We start from the raw sequence: 20,454 nt of genomic DNA, 5'->3' as shown, positions 1-20,454 counted from the left end.
CGCAGTTATTGCTTAATTTCATAATGAGATGGATTAAGTGGGATAAGATTTATTTAGTGGCACCATCTGTAGACGATCAACGATACTATGATGTGCTTAAAATGTTTAATGAAAACTCAAAATTATTGGATGGAGACGGTAATGATATTATTGATTTTATCACCAATATTGATGAAGCTCCATCTGTAGATGATCTTGATGGATTTATTAATAATCTCGTAGTGTATGATGATGTGATGCGGACAAACAATCAAATCCAGCTAGAATACTTTCTCGAGGCAGTCATAAAAATTCTGATGTGATTTGTGTTACTCAGCGATATACACAAATACATAAATTGGTCAGAAATAACTGTAATAATTTAGTTGCGTTTAATGGAGTTCATACACATACTTTGCGAAATATTCATCAGACTTTGTGTTTGGGGATATGGATATAATTAAGTTTAGAATTTGTTCAAAAACACAAGCTACCCCACACGGATTTATAACAATAAATTTGCATGATCCTAGATCACGATATCGTATAGGCCTTGATAAAATCTTTGGTTTAAAAAATAAAAAAAAACAGCAACAGGGAGGGCGCGACCATATGTAAGTGTCCGACAGGTAAACGCAAAAAGTAACCCAAAAGGCACTGGTTTAGAGTAAGGGCAGTGGGTTTGGCGTAATTTTTGTTATTTCGATAAAAGATCTATTTTCAAAAGGACACTTAGAAAATTATTTTTTTCACCACTTTTTTTTGAGGTTTATTTTCAAGATTGGACACTCCCCAAATTGATCTGTTCGCCCTCACTGTTGCTATTTATTTTTAAAAATTGGTTCTTTATAGCAGATAATTTCACATATTTTACAGAGAGCTTTCTGGAATCAAGACCTAAGCATGTTGTTCAAATCATATATTTTCGCCTTCAAAAATGGATGTCGCCACTAAAATTAATTTTAAAAATTTAAGAAATTAAAAAATAATGTTTGATTTTTCAACCAAATCTCATAGGTTCGTCTAGACATTGGAGCCTGGAACGCATTTTTCCTGATCATATGTTATATTTGGCTTTTAGACCACAGAAAGCCATGTGGGCGATATAAGGCGGATGCCCCGGGCGCCAAAGGTCTTGGTGCGCTAAAACGGCTGATAAAAATTAAATTGCAGGAACATTATTGGTGGGCCATCATCGTCTCCCCGGGCGCCATTTACCCTTAGCTCGCCAGTTTCATACAAGACATTCAAAATGACTATATCTGCGACACATCCAAGATTTCTCACGGAAAGCCGAGGATCTTCTGAATGAAGGGTTTGTTGTATTGTGAGGAAATTTTCATACTTCCAAAGAAATCCCAAATGTTGTCGTTTGATGAATTGTTTATTAACACAATTATTGATTGTATGTTCTTTAATATTCTATAAAGGTAACGGTCACTAAAAAGGTTATGCTCTTTATTCATTCCAATAGTTATTACGGACCGCGAGAAAACATTCAGACAGAGTACAATGCGCGAATACAATTATTCAGCGTGAATACGAATATATACGAGAAAAAAAGTAACATAATATATTATTCAACAAGACACAGATAGCTAATGATTTCTCCAACGGAAGAAAGATATATGGTCACAAATTAAAGAAATAAAAAGTCAGAATAATATATTAAACTTTTCTTAGCGTTGTGTCAGAAAGTGCATGTACAAATTAGTAATTTAAATACATAACATTGTTTCAAGACTTAAAAGTTTGCATCGATAAATGACTAACGTATGTAAGATTAGAGCATTCTCGCCTTTTACAATCTCTTAACATGTACACATACTTGTTTGTTTCATTTTTTCCAGTAGTATTTATCCATGTATTTAATTCGGTCAATCTTTATGTATTTGACCTTCTTGTACAAAAGTATATTCATCCTGAAGCATAGTACATACTTATATTCATCCTGAAGCATAGTACATACTTATATTCATCCTGAAGCATAGTACATACTTATATTCATCCTGAAGCATAGTACATGATTGTATTCATCCTAAAGCATAGTACATAATTATATTCATCCTGAAGCATAGTACATAATTATATTCATCCTGAAGCATAGTACATAATTATATTCATCCTGAAGCATAGTACATAATTATATTCATCCTGAAGCAAAGTACATACTTATATTCATCCTGAAGCATAGTACATAATTATATTCATCCTGAAGCATAGTACATACTTATATTCATCCTGAAGCATAGTACATAATTATATTCATCCTGAAGTATAGTATATAATTATATTCATCCTGAAGCATAGTACATACTTATATTCATCCTGAAGTATAGTATATAATTATATTCATCCTGAAACATAGTACATAATTATATTCATCCTGAAGTATAGTATATAATTATATTCATCCTGAAGCATAGTACATACTTATATTCATCCTGAAGTATAGTATATAATTATATTCATCCTGAAACATAGTTATATTCATCCTGAAGTATAGTATATAATTATATTCATCCTGAAACATAGTACATAATTATATTCATCCTAAAGCAAAGTACATAATTATATTCATCCTGAAGCATAGTACATACTTATATTCATCCTGAAGCATAGTACATACTTATATTCATCCTGAAGTATAGTATATAATTATATTCATCCTGAAACATAGTACATAATTATATTCATCCTAAAGCAAAGTACATAATTATATTCATCCTGAAGCATAGTACATACTTATATTCATCCTGAAGCATAGTACATAATTATATTCATCCTGAAGCATAGTACATACTTATATTTATCCTGAAGTATAGTATATAATTATATTCATCCTGAAACATAGTACATAATTATATTCATCCTGAAGTATAGTATATAATTATATTCATCCTGAAGCATAGTACATACTTATATTCATCCTGAAGTATAGTATATAATTATATTCATCCTGAAACATAGTACATAATTATATTCATCCTGAAGCATAGTATATAATTCTATTCATCCTGAAGCATAGTATATAATTATATTCATCCTGAAGCAAACTGGATTTGTAAATTTATTTTTCTATTGCCGCCCCGCCCCCTTCCAGCATCCTCGCTAGCCCAGGTTCCGATGTATTAACCCTATCTACACCTTGGCAGATCGATCAGGTATTTTAATTCTTTGTCATAGCGACATCTATTGGATTTCACGAGTTGTCTCCCGTAGTATGTAATGCCAAACTAACCAATAACGTGTAACAGCGGTGCCTTGTTGCTTAGTACTTCAGCCGAAAATAGCGGAGGAAATTGACTTTAAACAGGATACTTTGTAAGTTATCTGATCGATCCGCCAAGGTGTAGATAGGGTTAACACATCGAATCCTTGGCTAGCGAAGATTCCTCCCGAGGAAACTGTTCTCATATAGTGTTGTCAGGCGTGTGTGTGTGTGTGTAGGGGGTACCTTGTCGGAACCGCAGTCAACACTGAAGGATGACAGTGCCCAAGAGAGAAGGCAATACTAGATTTAGTACATTACATCATACTGCGTCAGCATTTGGCAACAGCTCCCACCTGAACAGGTGTTATGACCATTGAAGGTATAGTATTCAGAAGTCTAAAGGGAATGCGTATTGTCCGAAAACTCAACCTTGTAGGTAGCCAATCGTAACTCGAGAATTTATCATGTGATGTAGTCTTGTTTCCAAGTGGTTGCTATGATTTTGCCAATCCACCAGGTTCTATCTCCGATCTATTTTAGGTGGTACATTTTACTCGCAGTTTTGCAATAGCATTTCCAAACTTGGATTTGTGATAATGTTAAAGTAAAGTTTTGCGCCCAGAAGATGCAATATTTACGTGCAATAAAGGTCAGCTAACATTTATAACCCTTTCCACACAATTTTGTCCTAAAATCTTTGTATAAAGATACATAAAAATAGTTTAGTGTAGCAAATACAACAAAAAATCCCAATCTTAACAATAAATCTTTGACCAGATACACACAATTTACATTATTTGTCCCTGCTGCTAAATCATACGCTGTCAATAGTATATTTGGACTTAGCTTTCATAACTCTCCTAAATCGTTTTGAGTCTCCTTTTTAACTTCTTATATTTCTTTTTTTTTAAATATAAGTGTACCCTTAAAAAACTATTGGCAGGTGTAAACCTTCAAGCATCATAACTCATCAAAAAGATCCAACCAATTATGTATCTTCAAATTAATGAATTCAGAAATATATTTCTCAAACAAAAGTATTGCTCTACCAGTCTGGCCTAATGATGTTTATATCTCCATAAATGAATCACCTGTCGTTAGAACAACGTAGACATATGTGAACTTGTTCACGGTGCCTAATTTTATATTATTGTAAATACATTCTAAGTTGTTGGGTAGAGTGCCACCTTCTCTTATTTTTGTTTTTTGAGGTATATACTTTAAGTTTTCACCTTTCATAATATATTTATACAGACCAACTGGTCCATCTTGGAGGTCTTCATTGAAACTTGAAAAATAACAATGTCATTGGCATACAAAATAATTTAAAAAAATTAACACATTGATATCTATATTTTCAACACTACTTTGCGCAGCTCCTTGCATTGATGATAAACATTCAATTCGTCTTATCCAAAAGATACACAAAAATTAATAACTTAGCATTTGATATTTAACTCTGGATTTCACGTTGCAATACATTCTGATATAAGTTATTGCAAATAATCTAAACATATGTAAATGACATGGCTGCGACTGGTGTTTTTACCCTCTAACAATCAGTGTTGATAATGTCCTGCATACAATGGACCTCTCCGAAATTTGCTCTTATTTCCACCACCGCTCACTAATACATGAAAACCTTGACTAATATTTAAAAAGCTAAGAACTTTTGCAGACTTATTACATGAACTAAGTGAAAAACAGTTTAAAAATTGAGTAAAATCAGAGCAATAGTTCCTGAGATATTTTGCCTCATCGATACTAATATATATTTATATATATATATAATATATTTTAGTTCAAGTTGTGGGAACACTTTGTACATGTTACAATCACTCACAACAGGCCCAACATGATAGCCTTTCCATTTTAAAAAACTGCTACAGCTAATTGTAAATTTGTTGTAAATAATAATAATAATAATAATAATAATAATAATAATAATAATAAATTCTTAAGGCAATAGTTTCACAAAAATTAAAACAGACTCGCACAATCTATTCTGTTTGAGCGGCTGAATTACAGTTTTCCTTAAATTCCGATATAAACTGAATGCTAATATTACAATTCAAGCACAAATATACAAACATATACTAAATACATTGAAATTGCATACTACGGTATTTTCATTAAAAAGGGATTGTTCATATCATCTTCTTGGCGTAATAACGATTGCTATTACCGTCTGTTTGGTAATTATACACACATACGACATTATATGGTAAAAATACAAAATATTTAAGGGGTCTGTAGTCTATACCAATAAAAATATACATCTTAAAGTTAATTGCTTGATTTAGAAGAAAAAATGAGTATCACACACAATTAATCCCAGTACTGCCAGCAGAACCTATGGAAAGTACTACACAGCATTGCCAGTGTAACCTATGGAATATACTACACAGTATTACCAGCATAACCTATGGAATATACTACACAGTATTGCCAGCGTAACCTATGGAATATACTACACAGTATTGCCAGCGTAACTTGCCAGCGTAACCTATGGAATATACTACACAGTATTGCCAGCGTAACTTGCCAGCGTAACCTATGGAATATACCACACAGTATTGTCAGAGTACCTATGGAAAGTACTAACCAGTATTGCCAGCGTAACCAAAGGAGTGTGCTACCCAGTATTGCCAGCGTAACCAATCGAACGTACTACCCAGTGTTGCCAGTGTAACTAATGAAACGTGCTACCCAGTGTTGCCAGTGTAATCAATGAAACGTACTTCAAAGTATTGCCAGCGTAACTATTGGAATGTACTACCCAGTATTGTCAGCGCAACCAATGGAACGTACTACCCAGTATTGCCAGCGTAATCAGTGGAAAGTACTACCCAGTATTGCCAGCGTAACGAATGGAACGTACTACCCAGTACTGCCCAGCATAACCAATGGAACGTATTGTCAAGTACTGCCAGCATAACCTATGGAATGTACTCTCCAGTGTTGCCAGCGTATCGAATGGAACGTACTACCCAGTATTGACAGCGTAACCAATGGAACGACCTTTCCAGCATTGCCATCATACCCAATGGAACGTACTACCAAGTATTGCCAGCATAACCTATGGAATGTACTCTCCAGTGTTACCATCGTAACCAATGGAACGTACTATCCAGTATTGCCAGCATAGCCATTGGAATGTACTACCCAGTATTGCCAGTGTAACCAGTGCAACGTACTACTCAGTATTGCCAGCATAAACAATGGAATGTACTACCCAAAGTTTAAAAATTTGACGAAAGGCAATAACAATTGTCCAAAACTATGCGAATCTGTCCTTAAATTATTGAAAATATCACCGTTCAATTTGGGAGGAATTTTTATAAAATGCACTTGTTGGGGGATTAAAACTTAAATTTGTATAATTTTAATAAATATTATGATTGTTGGAATTCTTATTGTGTGACTGAAAATTGTATACTTGTAATAAAGAATATTATTGTGTCTATGTACCGCAACACTGTACAGAGCGTAGATATACTACTACTTTTCTCGTATATTCTAGAGATAAGTAACAAATACAGCTCAAAACAAGAAAAGTGAATATGTTAGCAGATTTCCTGCTTCATACGTCAATAACATAAAAATAGATGTCACCAGGTCAGAACCCTGAAGACTTGCACTTTAGGGAACTTTCAATGAGTAAAGCGTTTTTAGAAAAATAATGCGCTACGAAGCACCCTTCTAAATTTTTCAGTTTTACGAAAAACTACTCAAATTGCAGAGTAAAAGAGTTGAAGCTTGGTGTTATAACCTCTAGTGTTTTATAAACAAGGTGAACATCGCATTCTGTCAGGAAACACACACACACACACACACACACACACACACGACGAATAATTTATTTAGAAACAAAATACTTTTAAAAGCTGGAAAACATGATATTTTAGTACTTTACGTCAAACATTCAGTACAATATTTTTATTACAAATAATTTTGGTAACCAGCCTGAAATACTGAATTCTTAAGTATTTTGGGAATCACTAATTTATTATATATTTAATTATTCATATTATATTGTAAGAATACAGAAATTTCAGAATTGTATGAAGTTGGGAAGCTTTAAATAAATATAACAATTTTATATTTAAAATATGTAATTTCAGGCGTGTGTAATGTTCCATATTAATCGATGTTTGATTTCAATTTTAAAAAATTGCTGCGTCACAAGCTTCAGAGTCTGACTTCTTTTTTGCAGTTCGAACCCGTACCTCTCTGCACACCAACGATGTAAAGTAACATCATCATCGCCAGGAGTGACACCTCCCGCAAAAGAGAGACCAAAATGATGTCTTTCTCTTTCTCTTTCTAAGAGTTGTGCGTCCATTAAATTGAGCATGATGAAGAGACCTTTACCATAAATGATCAGCACATAATAATGTGGTGAAACTATCCGCCGAAATCTTTTCATAAACAGAGGTGGGTAAAATTACTTCATAACAAACATAATTACAAAATATGACACGAATTTTGTGAGGTCAGTAGTTCCCTGTTGAACCGACCACACGTCAGACTGGTATTTATTTTAGTCTTCAAAAGGATCGGCGTATGAATATGTTGACTTCGTCCTGATATGGTCCAATGATATTGTATCATCTGCGTACGAGTATTCACTTCTAGCATTGCATTTTTGTGACTGATAATTTGACACCGATCCGTGTTTCACCTCATTTACTGGCGTGATGTAATTGAGGGTTCCCTCTGGAACGGTTTTACCAACAGCACCCTCGTCTCTAATTAGTTCTTCTGGGCAGCAATATAAATTGCCCTGTGAGTCGTTGCTGTGCATCTCATGATGAGTCATTGCCTTTGTAAGGGTCGACCCTGTGGAATTCGAACGTTGCCTGCTGTTACAGCGCTGAAAAATCAATCAATCAGTAAAGTTTGTAACGTCAAATCGCACTACCTAACATAATGTCTTTATTCAACTGGTTTGAAAACCTCACCACCACAACACAACGAAAACTATTGCAAAATATTACAAATACAGAAATGCATGCATGAGTGTAAATTCTTAAATATCTGAAAATTACTGGAAAATACCAAATTTAGTGGAAATTCTTCTTCTGATTTTGACTGCAAAATATCGCTTAATTTTTCATTCAATTGAGCGCATTGCAAGCACACAGACATATACAGAGAGAGAGACACACACAAACACACACACACACACACACATACATACATACATACATACATACATACATACATACATATAAAGGTACAATAATGTCATAAATGATAATTTGAAATTCCTAAGTTTTTCAAAATTCATAATACATAATACTATCAGTAACAAATGTAACCAAAGCAAATTTTGTGAAGCAAATGATTGGGAAATATATATGCGGGTACGGAATCTCAAGAATGTTTTGCGTTAACTTATATCGGAAGCGAAGTATTATCCTTCCCTCTATTTATGAAGCCTTGAACTAGGTGTCGTTGGGTTTGCAATTAGTATTTCTTTCATTTTATACTGCAGAGATTATGTTTGCATTCTAACAATATGGTAAAAATTTCATACAGGCATGACTCCATTACACATCTTCCTACGTTTGAATTAATTGGAATAAAAGTGAGACGAGGCTCCAGACTGTATTTACGTTTAGGCGCTAAATTGAAAGTTTCTGGCTTTTTCCATGGCGTGTAGTTGTAATGCACATTAAACAATATTGACTGTCGGTAGGAAATTGGTATAAGTTCAGAAAAATATTATTTACTTTTAAAGTTTAAAAAATATACACTTGTAAAAGTTTTCAAATAAATAGACATAGTCAGCCTTTAAATACGAGAAATTACCGACAAAATGTAAAAACAAAACAAAAAAGAAGCCCAACGAGTCAAACATTGTTCATTGCTCATTGCGTCGTTATGGATTTTTTTTAAACGTTACGGAAGTTATATTTTTTTATAGTATCAGCAATAACTTTCATTCTCTTCAAATCATTTGAATAAAATTCATAACATTTTGACGATTGTTGCTGTCTGATATGAACAACTATGCGTAAGTGCCACGAATACGTCGTTTTTATTTGAAATTGTGTTTTGGATGTTATATTCTTAAACGTTATAGCTTAACGCCAAGCAAATGAACCTGTTTTGAGTGATATCCGATTAAAAACATAACCGTATAAAAGACACGATTTTACTTTGGAAGTATCACTATGTAGTCAATAAACATTTTCTCGTTCTTAATTAGTTACGTTGAAATTTTTAAGCAACCCAAAAAGTATGTTATGGATGTTATAGGCTATTCAGCGACAAATAGAAAACTGAAACAAAATAGAAAGAAGAAAAAAAAAACGCACATTGTGAATGTATAGGGCGTTATGAGATTCCAATATGGTATCACATCGTAAAAAGGTCAAACAGATGTATAGTTTATAATGTAAGTGTGCTTTTTTTAAAGCTGGAGTGATATAGTTGCTAATGCGACATTCAGAAAATGCAATATTTGCAACTTTTGATTCATATGTATATATAAAAGATAATTAAATTATATATTTTATTTTATTTAAAAATATTAATAAATAGCATAACTTTCATCTAAAAGATAATTTATGACAAAATATTCTTCTATAACTTATTCTGTGGAAGCAAAAAACGAAAAAACAAAGGAAAGACGAAATCATACCCTAGGCGGATCGTTTATCTTGGATTGGGTGTAAGTTTAGGAGACCCAGTAGACAAGGTGAAGACAATGTCGAAGACCAGAGTGAGGTTGGATTTAAGTCGATGCTTCCTTTATTTCCAAGTACCTCATGACAACAGTCATTGTCAGTTGAAGGGATCATAAACGCACTGATACAACCAATAATTTTCCTCCAATGAAACTAACAAAATAATATTCACGAGACCCAACTTTCACATTTATATGTTTTATCTCGTTTCACATTCCTGTGATTTATCAGTAAGCATTTCTAAGCCTTAGATCTTTTTTTCATGTTACATACAACAAAACATTACCCAAATACCTAATAAGAAACATATTCCTATATCGAATGAAAACACTTTTTCGCAAGAATATCACGAGAAATTCCTTATTTTCAAAATTAAAAAAGGACCATTTTACGACACTAATCGATACTACCTTAATGTCTTGGAATAATATACATTACTACGCCTGTTCTCGGTAATTTTCGGTAATTAGCTGATTACTCGATCTGAGATATGTCTTCCACGCACCGATTTCCCGTAAGCCAACATATAATAGCTAAAATTTAACAAAGTTATAAAACGAAACGTAAATGCAAAAACAAAAACAAAAAAGCACATACTGTAGGTTTGTTACGTTATTTTTACGTGAGCTGGCTAGTTCATTCACCGAATTTCCATTTTATGCAAAACACTTATGTAACATAAACCCTTATTGGATAGGAAAGATACGCACAACTTCAACGTCATCTTCAATGCCATCATATATCACTATTACATTGCCGTTCGACCCCTCATCAGAATTATTAGCTGAACAACTCGGTCTCGATCTCCTGAGGAAGAAAAAACCTCGTGCATCAATTGATTGTTCTTCAGTGCTCGTGAGCTTGTTTATAGATTATTTTTATATTAAAAATGCCTACCTACTTGCCTACCTACTTGACTACCTACTACTACTTATGCAGTCGCTGCTGCTCAAAATCCTTTGGTTGGTATAATGAAGAAAAATAATTAAAGTTTGAAGACTACTGCCGCCAACGCTTGTCACAAAAGGTTCTTCGTATCTGGGTAAAGTTTAATTAAAGTTATTATCATTATCATGGACATTATTATCAGACTCTCGCTCAAAGAGGCTAGATATGATATGCAGAAAATCCTCTCTCTCTCTCTCTCTCTCTCTCTCTCTCTCTCTATATATATATATATATATATATATATATATATATATATATATATATATATATATATATATATATATATATATATATATATATTGATTTGTAACCAACTCAGTTCTATTTCTTGTGATATTTTGTATCTAAAAAGAGCATTGCCAGAAAGTATGACTTTGATTTTGTGTTCATGTGAATGTTATAAACAGAATTTAATTATATATGTATATTGTGTGCTAAGTTATATAAAACCACTGTGGGTTATAATGAGTACCTCTGCTTCATGAATCTTCTGAAAATTCGTACCAGCAATAACAACATCAGCATTATCACAGCCCCGGACAACATAGCCATGAGAAGAATGTGTACCGTTTCTCTCCTATTATGTGGGAAATCATACGTTTGCGTGCCCATAGAATTAGTTATCGTGCTCTGAGAAACACTAATAAACGTTTGTGTCACTCCATACCCTGTCGGCACAGGAACATCGCCGACATCGATATTTACTTCACAACAGTGTGGTATAGCAGGGAAGTACATGCTTGATTCTGAAACAAAAGCGCAAAAACTTTTCACTCTAATACATATACAGTCGATCCTTTATATATATATATATATATATATATATATATATATATATATATATAGAGAGAGAGAGAGAGAGAGAGAGAGAGAGAGAGAGAGAGAGAGAGAGAGGATTTTCTGCATATCATATTTATATTTATTGATTTTCCATAGGTTTTTACTATTGATTTAAAGTATAAAAGAGCAAAATATTGATATTTTATTATCGATAATCCGAAAGTTTCCCAGTCTCCCTTTAATTCGTATTTGCATCCCCATTTCCAAATATGACGGTAAAAATCTAACGGCTGGAGTGGTCATTCTGAAATTTTGTTTCCTGAGATAAACCTGTATCAGGGAAGCCCACGAGCTGGCTGATAACTCGTCAATGATCTTGTGAACTGATCAAACAACTTGTTTAAAGGCTATTGGTTATTACGAACTGGCTTATCGGGTGGGCGGATGTGGTGTAGTCCATTATCACATATAGTACACAAGGAGTTAAAGTTCTATGTTAATAACTTTAAGAAAGCAACTGTCATTTAAATGTTCAGCGGCAGTCTGTTTTACGTAAAATGTATTTATATGAGCTAAAATAGGCAATTTAATATTGTATTTCATGCGCAATAGATCACAGCATTGAGATAGTATTAAGCTATTGCATTTTAATTATCTTGTTGCATAAAGACTAATCAATATGCAAGGAGCGTTACATTTTTCATATACAGTAGGTCTTGCATACAGAGTACGTAGCAAACATTAAGATGCCAGGTAATGAGGGATGCCATATTGGTCTTCTTCCAGTAAACCCGTTCCTTGACTGACAGTCATATTACATGCATGAAACCTGATAGCTATCAAACTTTCCATATGTAAATGCAGTTGTGGTCGTTACTGATAATAGCAAAGAGAATAACAAAACATTCCTGAAATACATATTACAAAACAACTTATCTGCTATTTACATTTTACTTCTTTTCATCTCATCTTTCACCGCATATACTTCTCGAAGCATTAAGGTTATATCTTCGGATTCACCAGTCTTTCGTTCTTAATACCCGTCTAATAATAATGACAAGAATTTGCCAATCCTACTTATCGTAAAAAAAATTATGTGAAAACATAAATGGGGTTTATATTAAATTGGATTGCAAGTATGAGACCTATTCTATAGTGCAAGTCACACGGGTCATGTAGATAATCAGCACCGACTATTTCAGTAATGGGTGTCATTTTTTAGAATTTGATTATACATACATTTAAGTGGCAAGTATTCGCTTCATTTGGATTCGTATACATCCATATTCCTTTGAAAGTTCATTATTTAGACGCCCCGATAGGTGCATACGGCAAAATCAATGTTAAAGTACGTTGACATTTTTTAACAAAATGAACCTAAAGGTGTGATCCAGTACAATCCGGATTGATTGTCGCGCGCTGTGATGTCACAGTGAAAGCTACTCTTATTGATAAACATGTTCCTAATACCCTCGATTGTGAAGATTCCGCTCGACGCCCTCTTATTTTGACCCAAGTTTAGTACATGCACCATTGTAAAAGCCCATAACGATCGATAGTTTTCGTCTGGAAGTTTCTTGGTGACAGTTAAGGTGCAGAGCATTCAAAAGTCAGGATTGAAGAGACTTTGGTTAATGAAAATTAGTTTTAAATTATAAAAGAACAATTTTTATTGAATTTATAATGAGTAAATGTAAACACAGGACCCATATGACTTGTGCTATAGTTGTGGTATGCATTTCCGCCAGTGTGAGAGAAGGCACATCCGCAAAACAAGAATGTGAATCAAATTAAGAAAAAGACAAAATTACAACCTGATTCGGTAAGATATATGAGCAGTTGCATACTGTACAAGATGATAATTCATTCACTCTTGGTGGATGTCACAAATGTCACTAATCGTTAATGTCAAACAAAAAATAGCGCAATATGCTTAATGACCCTGAATATAACATGCGTTCATGTATAATTACATGTGTTTTTGTACTTTGGATTGTACAAGTGTCTTGAACAAGCAACGTATGGGGAAAGAGTTGACACTTATTTGCATGAACGGCGTTTGGGGGTGGCAAGTGGGGAGACCGCCCCAGGCCCCGCTTTTGAGGGGGCCCCGCGCTTCAGGCCCAAGGTCATCTTTATGAGTTTGTCAAGCTATATTCTCCGCCAAATGGCGAAAGTTTATCTAGTCTAGACATAATCAGTGTTTGCAGTAGCATACCAGTTGATATACCGATACACTGGCCCCGCGCGGTCATGGTCGGCCCTAGGCTCTGCGTACTCCTAACGCCGCCTTTGCTTATTTGTATAATTAGTCATGTACATATTAGGGGTGATTTTGATGCCATTTTTCATTATTTGTGATAACTAGTTATTTAAATTGTTTTGTGTATAACACTTGAAGACTGGATAAATTAATTGTCATTGTTATACAGTGAAATCATTCGCAAAGACAAAAGTTCTTCAGAAACCAGGATACAAGGAGGCAGTTTAATGTGGATGGTGGTCTACATAAAGTGAAATTATTAGACCAAAGTCTTAGATTTTGTACATTTTGCCTTGAACCCATTTTTAGGATACCAAGAAAGTGGTTATAGATTTAAACTAAAGATTCATTAATTAATAAAGTTTATAAAACTGAATTACCAAATCTGGTGCAATAGATATTACAGCATGTACATAAAGATGTGAGCAGAGAATATGAATATTCCAGACACTTGATTTTGGGGAAAATAATTATCTTTTTTATTACCAAAATGCACGGAGAATTGTGTTATTGTCGTCATCATAGAATGCTACTAGGCCAATACAGTCGAGGTTCTTTAGGATTATCTTGAATCTAGTTTATTTTCAAACAATGTGTGCTGAAAAACAGCTCATGTTCAATTTCTCCAAGTTTTATTTAAAATCCACTTCTCTTTTCCACTAAATGGATTATTAAGTATCGGTGGCATTTCATTTTCACTACATGCAGACTCCATATTGCTGTACACTGCATCAAAGTCTGTGGACAGAAAGGTATGGAATTGTTTTTATTTTAAGTTACTCTTTCACATGCTCACTACTAAATGGCACATGATACTTAAGCAAGTTGGAAATTACTATTACCATAATTTTTAGCCTTTTCATGACAATCTGAATACCATCCCCCTGTACTGAATTGCACATTACCAATAGCCCTTAAAGCGGAAGCCAAAGAGCAGCAAAAGGTAGTTCAATAAAATTACTGGGGAAATAAAGTGCAGGTAAAACCTGTCATCAAAAGTAATCACCTGTCACAGCTACATCTTTTGGATCCACCACAAGTGAGAAATAATTACACAATCACAAACTTTAACCAATCAGTGATCACTAATATCTTGAGACCACCGCTTTTTCGTTTGTTGTTTTGTACGTTGGTTTGTTTTATTTTCTTTGATATTTCGACAGATGACAAAAAGAATAATTAGGTAGACATCGTCTATATTCTTTAAGCATGGTTATAGTAGTTTGAGAAAGAAATATAGTTTAGTTTAATAGGCTGAATAAATTGCAGGTAAAAAGATGTATTTAATAAACTTAATGCTTTTATATCTTACTATCACATCGGTTCCAGGGAGCACTAGGATTACATATACCATGGCTTTTGACTTCTTCAGCCCTTCTGCACTTGTTGAGTGTATGGTCGAACAGTTGCCCCGTCTGACAACGCAGTTTTTTCTCAAAACCCGAGATGTAGTACATGGAACAGCTGCACGGATCCAGAACCATACTCTGTAAACTAAGTCCGAGCTGGCACGCGTCTAAAGAAAAGTATTTGCAGCAAACTAAAGAACATCTGTAGTATTTCTATAATCTAGTCAGCAACTCGATATATATGTAGCTCTTTCTTTTCTATATTCAACACACACATACCCCATACCCACCCTCACTGATAATACTGACGAATCAAATCGCTGGCGACGTATCCATGCTAGTGATTAGTATTTGATTCCTTGATGTGGTGTAAGTATTTGCTCCAGTTCAAGCTCAAATAGGTCTGCACACCATTCAATTAAAAATATAAATTACGCCTCGAGTATTAATTTAATTTACACACTCAAAAGTTAACATACATACATACATACATACATACATACATACATACACACACACACACATACACACATACATACATACATACATACATACATACATACATAACATGCATACACGACGAAAGGAAAAGAAAAATTGAACAGTATACGATAAAAAAATTATATATGTACTGATAGTGATACAGTTCAACATGGCTATACATCAAAATGAAGTTTTCAGACAAATGTTACCTAAAAGTCCTCTGATCGTCATTCTTTTGGCTCAGAACTTGTCTACCATAAACGTTATAAAGTCCTAGGCTTCGAAACCTCTAATGTAGACAGCTTGCTCTTAATGTTGCCTTTTCTGTACGATACGAACATGACACTAGAAGGACAGATGACGAATCGGAAAGGCGACCACTTGATGTGGACCACGATCTTGACTGTTACAATCTATAGTGTATGATTGTTACAGTTGATCTCATCGATACTGTGACTAAATTTTAGCTTGGGTCCAGTTTTAGCAAAGTTCGCGAGCAAACTAACTTACTCTTCAATTTAATGCGTACTAAAATTAAATAACGAAAATATTTGTATTATAGAAATGCCGATAACCCCGAAAAAAAGTTTTAAAAATTTGTAAGCAGGGATATATATATATATACACACACACACACACACACACACGCACACACACACACACGTGGGCTTTTGGATGTTAAAGATTAAAGAAGTGTTCTAATCTGGCAATACCTCTTCTTCGAATGACATCATTTTCTTTTCGTTTATGTTGACATAGTACTAATATTAGTACCCATGCACCTACCACTTGGACAGGGTACTAACCTGAGTATATGCGTGTCAATGGACCAAGCCGGGTGTGATTCACACCCGGCGCTCTTTTAGCCTAATTTAAACAATTTGAACATATTCCTTGCATACGTATGTATGTGGTATTCCACAGGGGTCTGTTCTTGGACCTGTTCTCTTCATTCTATTTACTTAGCCGCTCTCAAGTGTCATAGATCGTCATCCAGTGTCTCACCAACTGTACGCTGATGACACCCAAATATACAAATCTAGCCACCCAACTGAAGTTGATGCTACCATCCAAGGTGTAGAGAGGTGCATTTCTGATGTGAAATCATGGATGACATGTAACAAGCTGCAGATGAATGATGATAAAACTGAGGCCATTCTGATTACAACACAAAGACTTTCTCATTCACATCCTTTACCTCAAACACTAAATATCAGCAACACCAACATTAAATTCACACAATCAGTACGAAAATTAGGTGTTACTCTGGACAGTACTCTCACATTGCACAAACATGTCATGAGCATATGCAAGGATGCATATCTTGAGCTGAGACGCATCAGCTCCATTCGCATATATCTTTCAGTTGATGCCACTAAAACACTTGTGTGTTCATTAGTACTTTCAAGACTGGACCATTGTAACTCAATTCTGTCTGGTTCATCTCAATATCTGCTCCAAAAACTTCAAAAAGTTCAAAACACAGCTGATCGGATCATACTTAGAGTACCACGATCAGAGCACACCTCCCCGCTGCTCTGTACATTACACTGGCTATCCATTCGATCCAGAATCAAACACAAAATTTGTTCTCTGTGCTAAGTTTCAATGACGGACTCTAGTCCAACATACCTATCCGACCTCACCCATGTGTACACACAAGCAAGATACTTACGCTCCTCTTCTGACAATCGTATACTCATTATTCACCTATGAAAACAAAGTCATATGGACAGCGTTCTTTTGCATACCAGGGCCCAGCAACGTGGAATGAATTACCCACTGAACTTAGACACAAAGACACAGTGATCACATTCAAGAGGGCTCTCAAAACTCACTTATTTCGACAGCAAGAACAAACATAAAGACCTAATAATGTTTCCTACCTTAAATATTCTCAGCATGTTTTTTATGTTTTCTAATTTCATGGTGTTTGTGTTTGCAATCATATCATTATATATGTTTTTTATCTTATAGGTGTTGTCTAATGTTGTAAGGCGCTTAGAGCTTCTAAAGATTAGGCGCCATACAAAGTCCTCATTATTATTATTATTATTATTATTATCTAATCCAATAAATTGAGTAGTCCTCTTATTCAATACCGGGAGTATCGAAAATCATTGTAGAAATAGTTGTAAAATCTCGTTTACCTTTTTTATCCGATATTTTCGTTTAGATCGTCCGCCATATTAGTTCAAATAATGATTACTTCCGTTCTCAGCCTCGTTTGTTTGTGTGCCATATAAGGACATTGATGCCTTATTTGGAAACGTAAACAAAACGTAGTAAAAATATGGCGCGGTTTGTGACAGAAATTCTGCGCATTAAAAGTAAATACGGTTTGTCGGCAACTTTGAAATTCCACCAAGAAGCCATTATTCGCCACTTGATTGATAATAACATAACATCGAATATCCAAATATAGTCTGGCAAGCCTTACGTAGAAAAGGGGTCACGGCGAGAGTCTCGCGTTAGTGTAACCATGCCAATTTATTTTATCGCGTTAAGGATTAATTCAAAATAAGCCAAACTTCTTTCACAGCATGATTATACTTATGTAGTTGATTTCTACACTGTTTGTTTTTCTGGCTTTAGTGATGATTTTTTTTTTTTGCTCCATTACATGATATGGGATCAGTTCGTAGCCTCAACCACAACAAATCAAGTTGAGGCTACGACATCTTAGCTGATGTTGACACAGCGTAAAATGCAAGCTCATATAACTTAGATAAACACAGTAAATCAACTAACAGAAAATATATATAGATTTGCTAATCGTTAGTTCGCTAAATTTATATACTGTGATTACCATTATAGCAATGTTTTAACCAATCTTGGTGACATCAACCCACGGTGATGATATTGATACTTTATTTAGAGGCATTGAAGTCCCGATGCCGCCGTTTATCGTAAAGTTCACCATTCTTCCAATCTATCTAAAGTTTGGAAGGGAGGAAATGATTTGTTTAAAGAAAAGCTATCTGACATAAACCGTTCTTTCAAATAATCAAGATGTTACGTTTAAACGACGTTCGAATATAGTAGTATACGACAAGGTCCCACTTACATCGGGGTCACGATCTGAACCACATTCTATTCTCAGTTTCAAAAATCAATAACGTGTGTGCGTGTGTGTGTGTGTGTGTGAGAGAGAGAGAGAGAGAGAGAGAGAGAGAGATTTTGACTTTAACGTAGCTTTAACGATTTGAAACACATTCTGTACTCAGTTTCAAAAGTCAATAACGCGTGTGTGTATGTGTGAGAGAGAGAGAGAGTCTGAACTTGAACGTAGCTTTAACAGTTATGCAGTCATATCGCTACGATGTTTGCAGTGTGGCAGTTCATAGCGATGTCTAGCACTGGATCATTATGCCGCAGACATGTAGCATGATGTCCCACTGGGTCACATTATCCTGACACTAGGCCGACCAGTCCTAACACTAACTCTTAATGCTGAGCGCCAAGCAAGAAAACTCCTAGCACAATAATAACGTTAGAAAGGAAAGAATGAAAAAAAATCCACGTCATTTAACCTATGTTCTAAAATGCGGTGATTAATACAACTTGTAAAATTCTGTAACTATATTATAGATTTTGTTGAAAGAAAATTGACAGCTGAATGAGAACTCGGACATGATTATGTGTACAGTCCTGTCCGTCGATGTTCTAGACATATCATGTCTGTTTGCATTAGTACGAGGGAAAAATGGCGACTTTTAAACGGAAATGGAGGGAAGAATTTGCAAAAATAGCACGAAAGGTATGTACTGGTTTGGCGTTTACGTAACACAAGGGCAAGTATTCAATGTCCAAGCATTACTTGATGCGGGAACCAACCGAGTCGAGCCGTATGCATATTTAAGTTTTCACTCTCCGATCATTTCTGACTATCGGACGCTCGCTAGTAATTAATAAATTTATTTCGACTGACCTTGGTATGCGGATCGTAAGCAAAATCCCTATTATTTTGACCCATGCATTAACTCCCTCAGAACACTAACTTTTTATTATTATTAATCCCCGTCAGCCGGGCCGGATTAAGGCCTTTGGGAACCCTGGGCACAGCCAGCATAGGGTCTCATAGCTATCCTGCCTTGTCCATAGATATGGTTATAGTACTATTAACAACACTGCCTGTGAAATCAGACGATAATATACGGAGTCCCTTGAGCAGGGCGGGGGAGGGGGGGGGGGCTGAGCACGTTGCCATCTTTGCCCTAAAGATAATCCGGTGTAGTGTTAAATTTTGACCCTCGTTGAATTCTGACCCGCCGGGTCATTTTTCAACGACCGTGATCAAAATTTCACGTTAAAATCTGACCCTTTTTTAAATGTCCTGTTAAATAACGACCCAGATGTAGCATCACATTTTGACCCTCGTTTCAACGTGATCAAAATTTCACGTTAAAAACTGACCCTTTTTTTTAATGTCCTGTTAATAACGACCCGTTCAGGTGAAATTATGACCTTAGGGTAAAATGTTCTGTTATCAAAACTCAACGTTGATTTTTGAACCACTTCAAAAATGAAATCAACTTATTACTCACTGAGCTGTGTCTTTCTTAATTTTTTTCTTTTTTCTTTTAAGGAAACAATTCTCTCCGTTATACTTCTTTTTTAAATGTCCCAAAATGCGGAACATTTTCAAAATAGCTGAACTTTGCTTTGGACAAATTGGACAAACTGATAAATGAATGACTATGTTTCACTTCGGAAAAGTCGCAAGGTTCAACAGGGCAG

At 34.8% G+C, this 20,454-nt stretch overlaps 1 protein-coding gene across 1 annotated transcript; it reads right to left on the bottom strand.

Annotated features, from left to right (window-relative positions):
- Positions 1–1,352: 1,352 nt before the first annotated feature.
- LOC149796180 (uncharacterized) lies at positions 1,353–16,079 on the bottom strand. Its single transcript, XM_089966126.1, has 5 exons — positions 15,924–16,079; positions 15,195–15,398; positions 11,312–11,585; positions 10,602–10,698; positions 1,353–8,069 (listed from the first exon to the last, which is right to left on the bottom strand). The coding sequence occupies exons 1-5, from the start codon at positions 15,943–15,945 to the stop codon at positions 7,737–7,739; spliced, it is 930 nt and encodes a 309-aa protein (XP_089822252.1). The 5' UTR covers positions 15,946–16,079; the 3' UTR covers positions 1,353–7,736.
- Positions 16,080–20,454: the final 4,375 nt, after the last annotated feature.

This window comes from Sinohyriopsis cumingii, chromosome 7, assembly GCF_028554795.1.
Source record: "Sinohyriopsis cumingii isolate HCF-2022 chromosome 7, ASM2855479v2, whole genome shotgun sequence".
Taxonomy (NCBI): Eukaryota; Metazoa; Mollusca; class Bivalvia; order Unionida; family Unionidae; genus Sinohyriopsis; species Sinohyriopsis cumingii.
The sequence above is the reverse complement of the archived record's forward strand: the minus strand, read 5'-3'. Positions and strand labels throughout refer to the sequence as shown.